General features: G+C 45.2%; 1 protein-coding gene across 1 annotated transcript in view; it reads left to right on the top strand.

Annotated features, from left to right (window-relative positions):
• The window catches only part of LOC135522584 (rab effector MyRIP-like), a 168,746-nt gene that overhangs the window by 136,941 nt on the left and 10,891 nt on the right, over positions 1-20,914 (top strand). The window contains exons 4-8 of the mRNA XM_064948986.1: positions 6,576-6,712; positions 16,579-16,659; positions 17,658-17,755; positions 17,959-18,039; positions 18,436-18,609. Of these exons, the coding sequence (XP_064805058.1) occupies positions 6,576-6,712; positions 16,579-16,659; positions 17,658-17,755; positions 17,959-18,039; positions 18,436-18,609 (571 nt within the window). The remainder of the gene's footprint in view (positions 1-6,575; positions 6,713-16,578; positions 16,660-17,657; positions 17,756-17,958; positions 18,040-18,435; positions 18,610-20,914) is intronic.

Raw genomic sequence — 20,914 nt, 5'->3', positions numbered from 1 at the left:
ATCTGCCTACAAATACGTCACAATGCTGCAGACACCTTGGGGAAACGACAGAAAGGGCAGGCTCATTCCTCTCGCATTCACAGCCATATAAGGAGACAATGGAAAACAGAGCCTCAAAAATCCTGCTCATTTCCTGGATGCCATCTCATCTTGGTTTTGCCTGAAGCTCACGTTCTAGGGCACGCACAGAGAATATCTTGGTAGTTTTGGACACGTCAGAGTGTTTTCTTTCGAAAGCTATCAATTATATGCATAGTCGAGCATCTTTTTGTGACAAAATATCTTGTTTAAAACGGGAATGTTTTTCATCCAAAAATGAAATAGCGCCCCCATAGATGTAAGAGGTTAAGGTCCTGGTGTGGCCTAGCCAGTTTCCAGACCTTAATCCCATAGAAAATCTGTGGAGGGAGCTGAAGGTTCGAGTTGCCAAATGTCAGCCTCGAAACCTTAATGACTTGGAGAAGATCTGCAAAGGGGAGTGGGACAAATCCCTCCTGAGATGTGTGCCAACCTGGTAGCCAACTACAAGAAACATCTGACCTCTGCAATTGCCAACAAGGGTTTTGCCACCAAGTACTAAGTCATGTTTGCAGAGAGGGGTCAAATACTTATTTTCCTCATTAAAATGCAAATCAATTTCTAACATTATTGACATGTGTTTTTCTGGATTTTTGTTGTTGTTATTCTGTCTCTGTGTTCAAATAAACCTACCATTTAAAATGATAGACTGATAATTTCTTTGTCAGGGGGCAAACGTACAAAATCAGCAGGGGATCAAATACTTTTTTCCCTCACTGTATGTTAGTACGGTATTTATTTAAACAAAACAAAAAAATATACTTTTGCAAAAATGTCTAAAAACATGTTTTTGCTTTGTCATTATGGGGTATTGTGTGTAGATTGAGGAAAACATTTGATTTATAATCCATTTTCGAATAAGGCTGTAATGTAAAAAATCCTGAATACTTTTCAAATGTACTGTATACAAGAGTTTGGACACCCCTTCAAATTAGTGGAGTCGCCTATTTCAGCCTTACCCGTTGCTGACAGGTGTATACAATCGAGAACACTGCCATGCAATCTCCATAGACAAACATTGGCAGTAGAATGGCCTTACTGAAGAGCTCAGTGACTTTCAACGTGGCACCTTCATAGTATGCCACCTTTCCAACAATTCTGTTTGTCAACTTTTTGCCCTGCTAGAGCTGCCCCGGTCAACTGTAAGTGCTGTTATTGTGAAGTGGAAATGGTGCTTCATGAAATGAGATTCCATGCACGAGCAGCCACACACACAAGCCAAAGATCACCATGCGCAATGTCAAGCGTCGGCTGGAGGGGTGTGAAGCTCACCACCATTGGGCTCTGGAGCAGTGGAAACACGTTCTCTGACGTGATTAATCACACTTCACCATCTGGCATTACGACGAACGAATCTGTGTTTGGGGGATGCCAGTAGAACGCTACCTGCCCAATGCATAGTGCCAACTGTAAAGTTTAGGTGGAGGAGGAATAATGGTCTGGGGCTGTTTTTCATATTTCGTAGTGCCCCTTAGTTCCAGTGAAGGGAAATCCTAACACTACAGCATACAATTACATTCTAGTTGATTCTGTGCTTCCAACTTTGTGGCAACGGTTTGGGGAAGGCCCTTTCCTGTTTCAGCATGACAACGCCCACCTGCACAAAGCAAGGTTCATACAGAAATGGTTTGTCGAGATCGGTGTGGAAGAACTTGACTGGCCTGCACAGAGCCCTGACCTCAACCCCATCGAACACCTTTGGGATGAATGCCAACTGCTAGCCAGGCCTAATCACCCAACATCAGTGCCCGACCTCACTAATGCTCTTGTGCCAGAATGGAAGCAAGTCCCAGCAGCAATGTTCCAACATCTAGTTGAAAGCCTTCTCAGAAGAATGGTGGCTGTTATAGCAGCAAAGGGGGACCAACTCTATGTTAATGCCCCTGATTTTGGAGTGAGATGTTCGTCGAGCAGATGTCCACATACTTTTGGTCGTGTAGTGTATGTCTCAATTGTCTCAAGGCTAAAGAAAATCCTTCTTTAACCTGTCTCCGCCCCTTCAGCTACACAGATTTTGAAGTGGATTTAACAAATGACCTCAATAAGGGATCTTAGCTTTCACCTGGTCACTCTGTCTCATGGAGAAATCAGGTGTCCTTAATATTTTGTATACTCATGTGTTTCGTACCCTCAGTGTATACCTCCTGGAGTCCCAGTTCAACTTCTGTGACACTTTAAGCCTTATCGCACAGAAACCATGTGTGTTTCTCTTCAGTTGCTCGTTCATTTATTTCCTGTTTGGCTGTGCGGCGGCAGTGAGAAGTAAGTAGCCAGAGATAAAAACCAGCCGGGCCTTTTCAGTTGGGCGCTCTGCTCTCGCTTGCTCCCGGCAGCCATTACTGGAACCAGGGTGACCCCGGGCATGAATTAAGGAGGCCGGGCGCGTTTGGCGGGCCAGCTGATAGAGGGAGAGGAGGATAATAAGTCCACAGAGAACAGAGGGAGAGTGGGATGGAGGGGGGGGATGAGAGCCTACAAAACCCAAGGACCTTCAAAGGCACTCATGATTCCTCTATTAGCAGCTTATGTACTGTATGTATCTGGTTCGTCTCATGCTGGCATAGAGACACACACACACTGCTGCCTGACACACACACACTGACACACACACACACACTGACACACACACACTGACACACACACTGTCTGACACACACACACACACACACACTGTCTGACACACACACACACACACACACACACACACACACACACACTGTCTGACACACACACACACACTGTCTGACACACACACACACACACACACACACACACACACACACACACACACACACACACACACACACACACACTGTCTGACACACACACTGTCTGACACACACTGATGTCTGACACACACACACACACACACACAAACACTGATGTCTGGCACACACACACACTCTGACTCACTTCCATGAGGGCAGTGAGGGATATAATTTATATACACTGCTCAAAAAAATAAAGGGAACACTGAAATAACACATCCTAGATCTAAATGAATAAAATATTCTTATTAAATACTTTTTTCTTTACATAGTTGAATGTGCTGACAACAAAATCACACACAAATTATCAATGTAAATCAAATTTATCAACCCATGGAGGTCTGGATTTGGAGTCCATACTCAAAATTAAAGTGGAAAACCACACTACAGGCTGATCCAACTTTGATGTAATGTCCTTAAAACAAGTCAAAATGAGGCTCAGTAGTGTGTGTGGCCTCCACGTGCCTGTATGACCTCCCTACAACGCCTGGGCATGCTCCTGATGAGGTGGAGAATGGTCTCCTGAGGGAGCGTTGGTGGATGGAGCGAGACATTATGTCCCAGATGTGCTCAAATGGATTCAGGTCTGGGGAACAGGCGGGCCAGTCCATAGCATCAATGCCTTCCTCTTGCAGGAACTACTGACACACTCCAGCCACATGAGGTCTAGCATTGTCTGGCATTAGGAGGAACCCAGGGCCAACCGCACCAGCATATGGTCTCACAAGGGGTCTGAGGATCTCATCTCGGTACCTAATGGCAGTCAGGTTACCTCTGACTGCGAGCACATGGAGGGCTGTGCGGCCCCCCCAAAGAAATGCCACCGCCACACCATGACTGACCCACCGCCAAACCGGTCATGCTGGAGGATGTTGCAGGCAGCAGAACGTTCTCCACGGCGTCTCCAGACTCTTGTCACGTGCTCAGTGTGAACCTGCTTTCATCTGTGAAGAGCACAGGGCGCCAGTGGCGAATTTGCCAATCTTGGTGTTCTCTGGCAAATGCCAAATGTCCTGCACGGTGTTGGGCTGTATGCACAACCCCCACCTGTGGACATCGGGCCCTCCATACCACCCTCATGAAGTCTGTTGCTGACCGTTTGAGCAGACACATGCACATTTGTGGCCTGCTGGAGGTAATTTTGCAGGGCTCTGGCAGTGCTCCTCCTTGCACAAAGGCGGAGGTAGCGGTCCTGCTGCTGGGTTGTTGCCCTCCTACGGCCTCCTCCACGTCTCCTGATGTACTGGCCTGTCTCCTGGTAGGGCCTCCATGCTCTGGACAATACGCTGACAGACACAGCAAACCTTCTTGCCACAGCTGGATGGGCTGCACTACCTGAGCCACTTGTGTGGGTTGTAGACTCCGTCTCATGCTACCACTAGAGTGAAAGCGCCGCCAGCATTCAAAAGTGACCAAAACATCAACCAGGAAGCATAGGAACTGAGAAGTAGTCTGTGGTCCCCACCTGCAGAACCACTCCTTTATTGGGGGTGTCTTGCTAATTGCCTATAATTTCCACCTGTTGTCTATTCCATTTGCACAACAGCATGTGAAATTTATTGTCAATCAGTGTTGCTTCCTAAGTGGACAGTTTGATTTCACAGAAGTATGATTGACTTGGAGTTACATTGTGTTGTTTAAGTGTTCCCTTTATTTTTTTTGAGCAGTGTAAATAACCTATATACAGGTTTTCTTCTGGATCAAAATGGGTCTCAGGCGATGGGCGTGGTCACAGGCGTGGCCTATGGTGCGGTCACTGACCAAACATTTTCTAGACCCTCCTGTTCTCCGCAAAGACACACTGTAGCTGTTTTAAAGCACATTTCCTGCCATTCTACACATTTTGCCATGGCTTATGCTTATCTACAGTATAGACTGCATATCTGAGTTTTTCCATCCCAAAAAGTATTTCCAAATGATTATTATCATTTTTTGGGAGGAGGGACTTGGACATAGGCGACATGAAAAAACAGCCCATCCAAAACTTTTCTATGCAGAACCATCCCGTTATAGAATTAACAGATTAGGCACAGCACTCCGTGTATGTATTGTGTGTGTTTGCGCACGTGTGAGTACGTTTTGTCCGGCATTACGTGAACAGTATGTGACCAGGGTTTTTCCACTGTGTGAATGAAATAGGGCGGGCGGTGGTTTGGGAGAGATTTAACACGAAGTTGGCAGAGATTCACGCAATCCCATGCAACACTGGCGCAAGGCGAGCTCTTCCCTCATGTTTCGTAAACCAGAACACACTCCAACATAAATGACTGCTTACATAACACACAGACCACAGCAGTCGGGTCAGTATGAGCAGTCAAACGCACTCCGGCTCCAGATCCACACCAAGCCATGGGGAACAGGGTGGGGCATCCAATCACACACTAAACACACGTACGGGCTCCTGAGTAGTGCAGCGGTCTAAGGCACTGCATCTCAGTGCTAGAGGCGTCACTGCAGACCCTGGTTCGATTCCGGGCTGTTTCCCAACCGACCGTGATTGGGAGTCCCATAGGGCGGTGCACCAATGGCCGAGTTAGGGGAAGGTTTGGCCGAGGTAGGCCGTCATTGTAAATAAAAAATTGTTCTTAACTGACTTGCCTACTTCAATAAAACATACGTACTGACACAATACACACACACACACACACACACACACACACACACACACACACACACACACACACACACACACACACACACACACACACACAATACACATTCACGCACAGACAATACACAACACAGTGTGCATTCAATACACAATACAGTGCATTCAATACACAATACAGTGCATTCGAAAGTTTTCAGACCCCTGGACTTTTTCCTACATTTTGCTAAAATATGCTAAAATTGATTAAATAATTTTTTTCCCCCCTCATCAATCTACAAACAATACCCCATAATGACAAAGCAAAAACGTTTTTCAAAATTTTGGGAAAATATATAAACATTTTATTTAATCCATTTTAGAATAAGACTAATGTAACAAAATGTGGAAAAAGTCAAGGAGTCTGAATACTTTCCGAATGCACTGTGTACGTACACACACACACACACACTACCCTCAAATGGCATTGGATCATCGGATTAACAAGGCAATTATTCACATAGAAGTGCTGGAGAGGGGCTGTGAATGGGACTGTTGACTGCTTGACTGCTTACATGGCTCAGTTAATACAATGCCAGTCGTGGTGGCATAACACCATGGGTTGCATCTCAAATGACATCCTCTACCCTATATAGCGCACTACTTTTGACCAGAGCCCTATGGGTTTCAGAGGAAGCAGGTGGAAGGAGCTATAGGAGGACAGGCTCGTTGTAATGTAAGTAGGGGAAAAGGGTGCCATTTGAGATGTAGCCCCATGGACGGGGAACAGGACAGAAGCCAGCTTTCTCTCACTGACCTCTGTTCACAAGGGAAAGAGTTTGTTTCCCAGAGTGTTGTCTGAAAGAGAGAAACGGTAGTCATCGCTCTGCCACAGTAATACAGAGACATCAAATTAAACAGAGTTTTCACATGGCTTTGTTGACGCTGTGCCAAAGTATGACTCGGCCGTGATTAGAAATTTTCCTTGGATCATTTATGCTTTTTCTCCGTCCTCTTTACTGTGCCATGCTTAATTTCACTGACTCTCTCTCCCTTCTCGCTCGCTCTCTCCCTTCTCTCTCCCTTCTCTCTCCCTTCTCTCTCTCGTTCTCTCTCCTCTGTCTCTTTCTTCTCCTCTCCAGGATATTGCGGACCCAGTCTCTAGAATGGTACTATAACAACGTGAAGAGCCGCTTCAAGAGGTTCGGCAGTGCCAAGGTTTTGAAGACGCTCTACAGGAATCACATAGTGGAGAGAGGAGGCATCTTGGATCTACCAGGTACATGTAAAAGCGTCCTCGTGGCCATTCATGACTGCGTCAGTCCAAAGCAAACTCTCTCCCTCTCTCTGTCTTCCTGTGCATAACAGTGTCATATCTCTGGAGTTTCAAATATCTATTGAACATTCCACCCCAAAAAAAGTATTTTAATTATATGAAGAGTGCCTTGGTCCAGCTTAATTTAATGACCAAATATCTCTCTATTCTTCTATGGCCCCTGTCTATACTACTGCCTGGCCCATTATGTGTGCTATGTTGTTTAATGCGCATTAACAGCTCTCAGTCAGTAACTCAACTACAGGGGGCAAAAGGTCTTGCGTCACATTTCCACTCGTGCACATACAGTAGAGAGAACCACAGTCCCTTGCCTCACAAGTCATGTGGTGAGAAACAGAACCAATGGCCATCGGATATACACAGCTCCGCTTTCCCTCTAATACCGACTGTCACACACACACACACGTTCTCTCTTTCGTATGCACACATTATCTCTTTTTCTATCCACACACTCACTCCCTCACCCCCCTTCCCCCACACATGTCATCTCTCTCTTATACCCAAACACACTCATCATCCACCACTGGCCAGCCTCCTGGACACAGTAGATGGTACTAATCCCTGAGGTTTGAGAGGGGTAATCCTTGTGTAATATTAGCAGACAGCTAGCGTTACGGCTGCTGCTCAGTAAGCCTAATGGGGGAAAGAAGAGTGGCCATGCTGCTCGGCCTGGGTGGGGTGGTGGTGATGGGGGCGGCAGCTGCTCTGCTTGCTGGGTCGTAAATCCCCTCAGTGGCCTGGGCCACTTTGGCCCTCTGAATGATTAGTTCCTGCTGTGGGAACAGTAGAGACACGTTTTATCTGCCCTCATCCTCTCATAATCCAGATGCCATTGTTTCCCCCTACCCCCATCAGCCTGGTCGGTTGGAGTGTGTAGAGTTAGGGGATATTACCGTGGTATAGCACAGCGGGTTAAAGGGGCAATCTGTAATTCAAACAACGACAGCGGTGCGATGGGGTTTTTAAAAGTTTTATATACATCAATAATTCATAGCTCTCTATATCATCAATTTAAAAGTCCAAAAAATGTTTTTTCAAATCCCAGATTGACCCTTTTAAAGGGAAGAGGTGATTGAACAGAGGGGTACACCTCCGACTTCCAATGCTGATGTGGAACAGGCTGTCATGGCAGGAATAAGGCCACTGTATTTTCTTCGCCAGCCTACCGGAACAGCTGCTAGTCATAACAGTTACAGTGCCAGTCAAAGGTTTGGACACACCTACTCATTTCAGGGTTTTTATTTCATTTTGACTGTTTTCTACAGTTACTCTTTTCTAAACTATGAAATAACTGACATGGAATCATGTAGTTACCAAAAAAGTGTTAAACAAATCAAAATATAACTTATATTTGAGATTCTTCAAAGTAGCCACCCTTTGTCTTGATTACAGCTTTGCACACTCTTGGTATTCTCTTAACCAGCTTCATGAGGTAGTCACCTGGAATACATTTAAATTAATAGGTGTGCCTTGTTAAAAGATCATATGTGGAATTTCTTTCCTTAACTTGTCTGGGAATGGGGTTCCGCTAGCGGCCAACAGCCAATGAAATTGCAGGGCGCCAAATACAAATCAACAAAAATCTCATAAATCAAATTTCTCAAACATGCAAGTATTAGGCACCATTTTAAAGATACAATTCTCGTTAATCCAGCCACATTGTCTGATTTCAAAAATGCTTTACAGCGAAAGCTCCACAAACGATTATGTTAGGTCAGCACCAAGTCACAGAAAAACCAAGCCATTTTTCCAGCCAACGAGAGGAGTCACAATAAGCGCAAATAAAGATAAAGAATCACTACATTTTGATGATCTTCATCAGATGACACTCATAGGACTTCATGTTACAAAATACATGTATGTTTTGTTCGATAAAGTGCATATTTTATATCCAAAAATCTCATTTTACATTGGCGTGTTATGTTCAGTAGTTCCAAAACATGCAGTGATTTTGCAGAGAGCCACATCAATTCACAGAAATACTCATTATAAATGTTGATGAAAATTCAAGTGTTATGCATGGAACTTTAGATACACTTCTCCTTAATGCAACCGCTGTGCCAGATTTCAAAAACACTTTACGGAAAAAGCATAATCTCAGTACGGTGCTCAGAGCCCAAACCAGCCAAAAGAAATATCCGCCATGTTGCGCAGTCAACATTAGTCAGAAATAGCATTGTAAATATTCACTTAACTTTGATCTTCATCAGAATTCACTCCCAGGAATCCCAGGTCGACAATAAATGGTTGATTTCTTCGATTAAGTCCATAATTTATGTCCGTATACCTCCTTTTGTTAGGGCGTTTGGTAAACAAATCCAAAACGCGCGTGCATGTCCAGCCGAAAGTCGGACATAGTTCAAAAAGTTATATAACAGGTCGTAGAAATATATCAAACTATGTATAGAATCAATCTTTAGGATGTTTTTATCATAAATGTTCAACAATGTTCCAACCGGAGAATTCCATTGTCTGTAGAAAAGCAATGGAACGAGAGCTACCTCTCATGTGAATGTGCGTGACTGAGATCGATGCTGCTGGCAGACCACTGTCTCAAAGAGCCCTCATTCCCCCCTCCTTTATAGTAGAAGCCTGAAACAAGTTTCTAAAGATGGTTGACATCTAGTGGAAGCCTTAGGAATTGCAACAACCAATATCCCACTGTGTATTCGATAGGTGCTGAGTTCAAAAACAACAAACCTCAGATTACCCACTTCTTGTTTGGATTTTTTCTCTGGTTTTTGCCTGCCATATGAGTTATGTTGTACTCACAGACATCATTCAAACAGTTTTAGAAACTTCAGTGTTTTCTTTCCAATACTAACAATAATATGCATATATTAGCATCTAGGACTGAGTAGGAGGCAGTTTACTCTGGGCACGCTTTTCATCCAAAAGTGAAAATGCTGCCCCCTATCCCAGAGAAGGTAATGCTTTTGAGCCAATCATTGGGATGGCATACAGAAGATAGCCCTATTTGGTAAAATACCAAGTCCATATTATGGCAAGAACAGCTCAAATAAGTGCTGTCGCAAAAACCATCAAGCGCTAGGATGAAACTCGCTCTCATGAGGACCTCCACAGGAAAGGAAGACCCAGAGTTACCTCTGCTGCAGAGGATAAGTTCATCAGAGCTACCAGCCTCCGAAATTGCAGCCCAAATAAATGCCTCTCAGAGTTCAGGTAACAGACACATCTCAACATCAACTGTTCAGAAGAGACTGTGTGAATCAGGCCTTTCATGGTCGAATTGCTGCAAAGACACCACTACTAAAGGACACCAATAAGAAGAGACTTGCTTGTGCCAAGACACACGAGCAATGGACATTAGACCAGTGGAAATCTGTCCTTTGATCTGATGAGTCCAAATTTGAGATTTTTGGTTTCAACCGCCGTGTCTTTGTGAGACGCAGAGTAGCTGAACGGATGATCGCAACGTGTGTGGTTCCCACCGTGCATCGTGGAGGAGGTGGTATGATGGTGTCGGGGTGCTTTGCTGGTGACACTGTCTGTGATTTATTTAGAATTCAAGGCACACTTAACCAGCATGTCTACCACAGCATTCTGCAGCGGGTGAAGGAAAAGCAGCCAACAAGTGCCCAGCATATGTAAGAACTCCTTCAAGACTGTTGCAAGTTATTCCAGGTGAAGCTGGTTGAGAGAATGCCAAGTGTGTTCAAAGCTGTCATCAAGGCAAAGGGTGGCTACTTTGAAGAATCTCAAATATAAAATATATTTTTGTGTGTAACACTTTTTTGGTTTCAACATGATTCCATGTGTGATGTTTCATAGTGTTGATGTCTTCACTTTTGTTCTACAATGTAGAAAATAGTCAAAATAAAGGAAAACCCTTGAATGAGTAGGTGTTTTTGACTGGTACTGTTTGAAGCATTAGGAGGATCAAGCTCCACTACCGTTGTGTTGACTGGTGACTCTTTGTCCACCTGACTGGTGGCTGTTGGTCCAATCAGCTCCACTGTCTGTCTGTGTCCCTGTACAGTCCAAAGGGCCCTCCTGTACCAATCTGTCTTCCCAGCTGTCCCCATCTGATCCCCTATCCTCCCCTCTCCTCCTCTCCTCTCACTGCCACTCTTATATCACACAGGGACAAAATGGGATGAGCTGCTAGCTGCCGCAGGGGCTCCCATTTCAGATGAGCTGAACAGATTATACTGCATGAGAGTCACAAGCACGCACCACTGCATCACACCGTACTGGCGCGTGCGTGTTTGTGTGGCCATGTGCGTTGTCCCTGAGAATGTCCTCCTCACCATTGAGTGTTTTCTCCCTCCTCCTCTTCCTCGTATATTAGATTGAAAGGGAAGAGACTGTAAAGATGTACCCATAACTGGTCAAGGCCATGGTGCTGTAGAAATACTGGATGAAGACATGTTGTATTTGTCTGAGTCAGTGGTGGGGAAAAGTACTCAATTGTCATACGTGAGTAAAAGTAAATATACCTTCATAGGAAATGACTTAAGTAAAAGTGAAAGTCACCCAGTTAAATACTGCTTGAGGAAAAGTCTAAAAGCATTTTGTTTTTAAAATATACTTAAGTATCAAAAGTAAATGGAATTGCTCAAATCTACTTAGGTATCAAAAGTAAATGTATTCATAATTTCAAATCCTTATATTATGCAAACGAGACAGCATTGTATTTTTATTTATTTACGGATAGCCAGGGGCACACTACAACACTGACATTAATTTGCAAAAAAAAGCATTTGTGTTTAGTGAGTCTGCCAGATCAGAGGCAGTAGGGATGAACAGTGATGTTCTCTTGATAAGTGTGTGAATTGGGCCATTTTCCTGTCAAAATGTAACAAGTACTTTTGGGTGTCAGGGAAAATGTATGGAGTAAAAAGTACATTATTTTATTTAGGAATGTAGTGAAGTAGAAGTTGTCAAAAAATATAAATAGTAAAGTAAAGTACAGATGCCCCCCCAAAAATCGACTTAAGTAAAAAATACTTTAAAGTACTACTTAAGTACTTTACACCACTGATCTGAGCCCACAATGTATGAAGGCACATTTTGTTGACATAACAAACTATACCTCGATTGATCTGAAAGTGGGGAGATCTGACTGCAGCTGTTGGTTTGCATTGAGGAGATTTTGACAAACTTAAGGAAAAGTCAAGCGCCTTCGAAAAGAGCAGATAGTATTTGAAAGTAATAGATCACTTTCTGCCCACTTGAAAATCACAGGTGAATGAAGGTTGGTTTTAACGCCGTTGCCATTTTTTAAAGGGATAATTCACCTAAATTACAAAATGATATACAGTGAGGGAAAAAAGTATTTGATCCCCTGCTGATTTTGTACGTTTGCCCACTGACAAAGAAATGATCCGTCTATAATTTTTATGGTAGGTTTATTTGAACAGTGAGAGACAGAATAACAACAACAAAAATCCAGAAAAATGAATGTCAAAAATGTCAGAGCGAGTGATGTTTGAAATACTATTAGCGCGCACCCGCTAACTAGCTAGCCATTTCACATCGGTTACACCATCCTAATTTCGGGAGTTGATAGGCTTGTCATAAAGTCATAAACAGCGCAACGCTTGCAACACAATGAAGAGCTGCTGGCAAAATGCACGGAAGTGCTGTTTGAATGAATGCTTAGTGGCCTGCTGGTGCCTACCACCGCTCAGTCAGACTGCTCTATCAAATCACGGACTTATAACATAATAACACACAGAAATACGAGCCTTAGGTCATTAATATGGTCGAATCCGGAAACTATCATCTCGAAAACAAGACATTTATTCTTTCAGTGAAATACGGAACCGTTCCGTACTCTATTTAACGGGTGGCATCCATAAGTCTAAATATTCCTGTTACATTGCACAACCTTCAATGTTATGTCATAATTACGTAAAATTCTGGCAAATTAGGCGGCCCAAACTGTTGCATATACACTGACTATGCGTGCAGTGAACACAAGAAAAGGGACACAATTTCACCTGGTTAATATTGCCTGCTAACCTGGATTTATTTTAGCTAAATATGCAGGTTTAAAAATATATACTTCTGTGTATTGATTTTAACAAAGGCATTGATGTTTATGGTTAGGTACCCATTGGCGTAAGAACAGGCCTTTTTCGCGAATACGCACCGCATCGATTATATGCAACGCAGGACACGATAGATAACTACACATGGTTGACGATATTACTAGTGTAACTAGTGATTATTATTGATTGTTTTTTTATAAGATAAGTTTAATGCTAGCTAGCAACTTACCTTGGCTTACTGCATTCGCGTAACAGGCAGTCTCCTCGTGGAGTGCAATGAGAGGCAGGTGGTTCGAGCGTTGGACTAGTTAACTGTAAGGTTGCAAGATTGAATCACCCGAGCTGACAAGGTACAAATCTGTCATTCTGCCCCTGAACACGACAGTCAACCCACCCACCGCTCTTAGGCAGTCATTGAAAATAAGAATGTGTTCTTAATTGACTTGCCTAGTTAAATAAAGATTAAGTAAAGGTGTAAAAAAACAAATCGGTGTCCAGAAATACAGATTTCCGATTGTTATGATCGACCATAATCGACCATAATTAATTAATCGGCCCGATTTAATCGGTAAAGTGGCTGTTCCACTGGATGTCAGAAGGTGAATTCACCAATTTGTAAGTCGCTCTGGATAAGAGCGTCTGCTAAATGACTTAAATGTAATGTAAATGTAATAGGTACTATACGTATAGCTCTAGCCAACCCAGTGAATCGGTGACTGTTGACCTTGTTGTCTCTCTCCTGCTTCCTGCTGCTGTCTCTGGTTTTAGAACATTAGTGTCTCACACACAGCCCTGTCCTGAAATGTGTGTGTCTGTGGCGAAACACACAATGCCAAACGCTGTCACATCGGTGACATGCGGCACCAGGAGTGTATCTGCGATATGTCTGTCAGGACTTGAGTAGTTGTGTGTGTTCTTTTGTGAACCGATTGTGAATGGTTTGTGTGTATGTGGGGGTTTATGTACATATGCAAATGTGTGTTTTTGTGTGTGCGGTCCGTGCATCTGTGTCCCCGTACTTGTGCGTATGCACTCGCGGGTTTGTGTGTGTGCTTGTTGTTTACAGGATGGCATAGTGTAGTGCTACGGTCCCACAGAAGCTTAAGGTGATGTCATGATGTGACCTTAAGTGACTCTGGTGTCAAAGATATATTAATCTGTTACTAACTATCTGTCAGACGTTTGAAAACGTTTAAGGACACACAAAAACCAACATACACGCACACACTTCTTCTCTTTCTCTCTCCCTCTCTCACACACACACACAGTGCCACCCAACTAATTATTGGAGAGGCGTTGTTGGTGTCAGAACACAATTGGTAGGTGGAGAACAGAACAGAAATCCACCATGCCCTTCTCATCTCAACCCCTAATGACACCTGATCTGCATTGCCCCTAGTGGCCAGTATGTTTCACTACAACATGCAGCAGATGGAACAGTCAGGTTTAGTCCCAGTGCATTTCTCATTCACAAACTCTCTCTCTCTCTTTCTATCCCTCTCTTGCTTGTTCTCTCTCTCACTTCCTCTCTCTGGCTCTCTCAATCCCCCCGCCCTCTCTCTCTCTTTCTCTTCGTCTGTCTTTCTCTCTCTTTCTCTTACTGTTGGTGTGTGAGCTGCCATGGTGTAAATGAAGGCCCAGTCATTGCTGAAAGGTGTGTGTGTGTGTGTGTGTGTGTGCGCGTGCGCTGGGAAAGCGTACGATGGCAGATGCTGTAATATAATTGAAAGCTAGCTGTCTGGACTGCTGCTGGAGGAACTTTACCTTTTAAGTGGAGCTTTACCGACAGGAGTGTCTCTCTCACACACACACACACAGCCCGGTGCTGCCGTCGGCAGGGTAGTCATGGTGATATCGAGTGACTCCCCTCCCGAGCCGTCTGTGTGGAAAAGGTGAGACTGTGGTCAATGAGAAGAAATGAAACAGGAACAGTAAAGATAGATCTCTCTCCATCTCTCGGTAATAAACTGACATGAGATGACGTAAGCTTCCTGGTTTGATGAGGACACGCCCAGTGCAGGTGGGGAGGGGCTCTGTTCGGTGTGGAGGGTCGAAACGATTCAGGAGAGGGTCATGACAGTGCGTGGCGGGGTGTTGTGTCATGGTTAAATCTGCGGGTTTCACGTGTTCGGTCAGACTTGTCTACCTGGATGTTGAAGCGTCAGGCGGTGGACATTGCTGTGAAAGATGACAGACAGGGTCACCTGCAACAATGACACTTGTTACCCAGGGAATCACTCACTTTGCCATACATCTAGTTCTCACATCCTCAGCATCCTCAGAAAGTGTGTGTGTGTGACAAGGAAATAGAGAGGGGGAAAAAAGAGTGTGGCTGTGTGTATGAGGGCGAGAGAGATGTAGACAAAAAGACAGGGGAAGTGAGAAAACGAAATAAAGAAACAGAGAAGCGTCAGTAAACAAAATACCACGCGGCCTCCATCTTGTGATCCTGTTTGTTTCCAGGCCGTTGTTGTTGCTGCACTTCCTTCATTAGGACGCGGTCATCGTCAGCGGTGCCAGTGTATCTCCCTGTCCAACTGCGTCCATGATTTCAGACTTTATTTATGCTGGGTAATATACTGCATGTTGTTGTTGGCTGTATCTCTCCTTTAAGTCACAATGAACAGACACACACACACACACACAGGCTGTATCTAAAACAGAGCAGAGGAGAGCGAGGCCTTTGGAGTGGCATTTAATGAAGCTGACCTGAAGAGTTTGAGACGCATTCAGGAAGCTGACTTAAACCATACGCCATGGTGGAGTTGTGGGGCCACGAATCTCACTTATTATCAGAGGGGAAAAAAACAATCCATCAGATGGCCAAACATACTCCAGAGAGGAGTGGCGGGATGGTCGAACGATGACAGAAAGAGGAGGAGGAACAGGGGAGGAAGCGGAAGGCCGGGAGGACACAGGACCGTGATGTGGATGAAGAAGACATTGGTGGGAGTTCTTGTCGGATCAAAGAAGAACTGAAAGGCTGACGACTCCCTCTTCAGTCGGAGAGGACTAAAACGGTTAACACACAAGTCAACCTCTCCTATGCCTGACCAAGCAGAGTCCCACTACAGACGGACAGACCAACACAAGCAACTCTGTCTGCTCGCCTTGTCCCAAATGTCACTGCAGTTTCAGCCTCACTGCACACAGACACTCAGAGAAGTCATAGTGCCTTGCCGCGACTCCCACTTCTAGGTTCCAAGTGTTTCGTGTCACCGCTGAAGTCGTCACAGCCTCAGCCTCTATATACACACACACACACACACACACACACACACACACACACACACAGTTCAGCCCAGTACTTCATAGGCACAGGCTGTGGCAGGGTGATCATTTCAGCTGTACCACCGGTGTTCGTCCCAGAGCTGTGGATCTTAGCTGCTAATTGAAGGAAGTCGATTGTTCCCGTGAGAGGAACTAAAAAGTCGATGAAAGACCTCCCGGAGAAAACAGATGGCCCTATGGGATACATATCTGCCAACAAATGGCCCTCTGCAAATGGTGTGTGGTTTATGAAGAGACAACACTACGCAGGCAAACACACCCACGGTTCATACACACACGCATACACTACAGTACACTACACACGGCTGAAAGAAGGGATGTGTTGAAATGAACTGGAGCAGTGTCGTAGGTTCTCTGCCCTACTGTTTCCTCCTGTTTCATATCATTGCTCTCCTCTGCTGATGAGGCTGAGGTGAGGCTCTCAGTGTGAGCCTAGGTTCCTCCCAGCACAGTCCGTAGCTAACCTCTGACCTCTAACCTCTGTCTCTTTCTCCCCTGTAGAAAGCGGTGTTCACGACGGAAGCAATGACAATGATGGCAGCGTCTGTGGTAGTGACTCAACCTTCTACAGGCAGAGTGAAGGTACACAACCTCATATAGAACCCAACCAATGATTAATGGTCATACTAGCTATATCTGTTTCATCATACTAGCTTATTGCATATAGCCACAGCATGACACAGCAACACACACACACACACACTGCTGCATGGTCTTCTTGTTCCAGAGGTCTGTGACCCTCCCAGTCGGCCACTTGTGTTTGTGAATCACAGTAATCACAGCAGCACTCCACCCCAGCCCTGACATGAGTCACCACAGCAGCACTCCACCACAGCCCTGACACGAGTCAGCACAGCAGCACTCCACCACAGCCCTGACATGAGTCACCACAGCAGCACTCCACCCCAGCCCTGACACGAGTCACCACAGCAGCACTCCATCCCAGCCCTGACACGAGTCACCACAGCCGCACTCCACCACAGCCCTGACACGAGTCACCACAGCAGCACTCCACCACAGCCCTGACATGAGTCACCACAGCAGCACTCCACCACAGCCCTGACACGAGTCAGCACAGCAGCACTCCACCACAGCAGCACTCCACCACAGCCCTGACATGAGTCACCACAGCCGCACTCCACCCCAGCCCTGACATGAGTCACCACAGCCGCACTCCACCAGTCTTAACACGAGTCACCACAGCAGCACTCCACCACAGCCCTGACACGAGTCAACACAGCCACACGACACCCCATCCCTGACATGAGTCACCACAGCAAATGACAAGACCACAGTGTGCTTATCTGCCCCTCCTAAAACAGACTCCCAAACACGTATGTATGTATGTATGTATGTATGTATGTATGTGTGTGTGTGTGTGTGTATATATACACACACACACACACACACACAGAGAGCGAGAGACTCGTGCACACACTCAGACAGCAGTAATTGCATTCTCTCTGCAGCGGTAATGTTTTGTTTGTCTATTATACTGTATCTCTAATTAAATCTGCCATTTAGGTAATGACCACTCCTGAGAGCGCTGTAAGTAAACGTGTTGGTGCGTGTGTTGGCAGGACACAGCATGGCAGAGACCCTCACGGTTGCCCTGCGCGTTGCTGAGGAGGCCATAGAGGAAGCCATCACCAACGCAGAGGAATTCAGTGACAGCTTGGTGAGGCAACACTCCTTCTCTTCCTCCCTTCTTTCTCTACCGATCCATCCCTCTCTCTTTCTATCTCTTTCTCTCTTTCCCTCTCCATGTCCGTCTTTCTGTCTCTTTTGGTTTGGAGCTATTTGGATGAGGGTTTGGTTTTAGTGCTTGTAGAAAAGCTTGTTTTATGGTAGTTGTGACTGGGCTTGACGTCTGTGTTGCAGGAGAAGCAGAATGAGGCTCGCTACCTACGGGACCACAAAGAAGAGCTTATAGAGGAACTGGCCACAACCATCGTACAAAAAGTAACTTTTATGTTTGGTGTGAAGTTTTTAGTGACATCACATTAGCATTGCCCTCTTTCATTCTGTATCTCTCTCTCTCCTTCTCTCTCTCCTTCTCTCTCTCCTTCTCTCCCCCCTTCTCTCTCCCCCTTTCCTTCTCTCTCCCCCTTTCCTTCTCTCTTCCCCTTTCCTTCTCTCTCCTCCCTCTCCTTCTCTCTCTCCTTCTCTCTCTCCCCCCTTCTCTCTCTTCTCTCCTTCTCTCTTCTCTCCTTCTCTCTCCCCTCTCCTTTTCTCTCCTTTTCTCTCTCTCCCCTCTCCTTTCTCTCTCCCCCCTCTCCTTTTCTCTCTCCCCCCTCTCCTTTTCTCTCTCCCCCTCTCCGTTTTTCTCTCTCCCCCCTCTCCTTTTCTCTCTCCCAGATCATCCAGAGGAGGAAGCATTCCGAGATGCAGACAGAGTATGACTTTGTGTGGCCCCAGAGACTGAGCCAGGGCCAGCCTCAGGGCAGTGAGCTGTCCTCCCCCAGCCAGCACCCTCACAGCACCCTGGCCCAGGCCAACCAGGCCCACCTCAAGAGCTCCTACTCCCTCTGGGTCAGTCTGGGTGGAAGCCCTCACTACACTAGGCTATGCTATGCTACATTCCGTAACGCTACCCTACGCTACCGTGCACCACATTACGCTACACTTTTCTTCTTTACATTACACTACGCTACCCTGCACTATATTACAATACGTTACACTACACTGCACTATATTGCAATACACTTTACTACACTACATTAAACTAAGCTATGTTACACTGTACTATACTGAACCTCAGCGCACTACACTACAGTATTCTACAGTACACTACGCTACCCTACACTATACTACCCTACACTTCACTGCAATACACTACACTATATTACACTACACTGCAGCAAAATGCACTTCACTACACTAGGCTATACTACTCCACAATAAGCTCCACTATACTTTACACTGCAGTAAGCTCCACTATAATATACTATACTACACTACAATACAGTAAGCTCCACTATAATATACTGCACGACACTACAATACAGTAAGCTCCACTATAATATACTGCACGACACTACAATACAGTAAGCTCCACTATAATATACTACACTACAATACAGTAAGCTCCACTATAAATATACTACACTACAATACAGTAAGCTCCACTATAAATATACTATACTACAATAGAGTAAGCTCCAATACAATATACTATACTACAATACAGTAAGCTCCACTATAATATACTATATTACACTACAATACAGTAAGCTCCACTATACTATACTACAATACAGTAACGTCCCCTAAAATATACTATACTACACTACACTTTTTCCTGACCATGTGACCTGACCCAGGAAAAGCTGGGCCCTAAATATAGTCTGTAGCTGGGGCCTGGTCAGGTCACATGGGCAGGAAAAACTCCTGTCCCTAGTGATGAAATATGAGGACAGACGGGGTTGAGGGCTGGCTGCCAACATAAATGAAAGGCCATCATAAAGTACCGTTGCGCCACCAGGAGCCAGAACAGCTTCAATGCACCTTGGCATAGATTCTACAAGTGTCTGGAACTCTTTTGGAGGGATGCGATACCATTCTTCCATGAGAAATTCTATCATAAGTTCAATCGTGCTCAGTTGTGTTGAGATCTGGTGATGGAGAAATGGTTTACATTGTTTTCATGCTCATCAAGCCATTCAGTGACCACTTGTGCCCTGTGGATGGGGGCATTGTCATCCTATGGGGGCATGACCCTAAGAATGATGGGATATTAATTGCTTAATTAACTCAGGAACCACACCTGTATGGAAGCACATGCTTTTAATATACTTTGCATCCCTCATTTACTTAAGTGTTTCCATTATATTGGCAGATTTTCGCATGATTGCTTTTCCACTGAGGGTTGTCACCGGTTTGTACCTGTGAGCTGTACAGTAACTTACCTGGGAAACCTCTACACACACACGCCTGGCAGAATTTCAAAGGGGTAGTCAGAGGGGAGCTTGCTGAGATTTGTCATCGTCCCGTGGGTGTAAGGCAGGCGCAGCAGTGTGGAATCAAAGCCACGTTCCCAGTCTGTTACATTCACACATGATCAAAGCGCTGCTGAATACACAGGGATTCTCCTCAACTCCCTGGTCCACAGAGGGATGGGCTCCCTTTGTCAACGCTCTCTGTACACACACACGCACACATACAAAAGTGTGCGCAGACAAGCACACAGGCGCACACATACGGTCATACACACGCACACACACACACACACACACATGCTATGAATGAGCGCCGAGGGAGTGTGTGTGTGTGTGTGAACAGGGATGCATCCCTCTTCCACTGTTCTTATCCGTATTGTAGTTCTCTGATGCCCCCTGCTGACTCTTTATAGGAATCACATCCATGTGACTGGTGCGTCGTCCCAGATGGAAGGCCTCTGGGTCAAAAGTAGTGCACTATGTCGAATAGGGTGCCATTTGGTTGGGACGCACACTGAAAGTCAGTCTTACGGTGTACCAGGCTCCCGGAGGAACACAAACTTGAGTTTCCATTTCCTTTGAATACCTTCTGGGATTCTAACCAAACAAACCAGTTCACGTTCAGCTGGATCAGTCAATAACCGCACGTAGTCACCTTTATCCACATAGCCACCCAAACAAGCAAATCTTTTAGACCTAATCCTCAAATGTTTGTTTGTCTGAAATGGAAGCGTGGGAAAATTGCTGCCCCGAGGAGAATTCTGCGTCTGTGCCAGTTCCATTTCAAGCTATCCTTGGCTGGTAGACCCAGAGTTCTGTGTCACCTTGTTAGCACTCGTAGTTTTTAAAGTGCGTAGCATGTCATTTAACATGTAATTTTGTGTGTTTGTGCGCGTGTG

The sequence above is a fragment of the Oncorhynchus masou genome, chromosome 30 (assembly GCF_036934945.1).
Source record: "Oncorhynchus masou masou isolate Uvic2021 chromosome 30, UVic_Omas_1.1, whole genome shotgun sequence".
Lineage (NCBI taxonomy): Eukaryota > Metazoa > Chordata > Actinopteri > Salmoniformes > Salmonidae > Oncorhynchus > Oncorhynchus masou.
The sequence above is the reverse complement of the archived record's forward strand: the minus strand, read 5'-3'. Positions and strand labels throughout refer to the sequence as shown.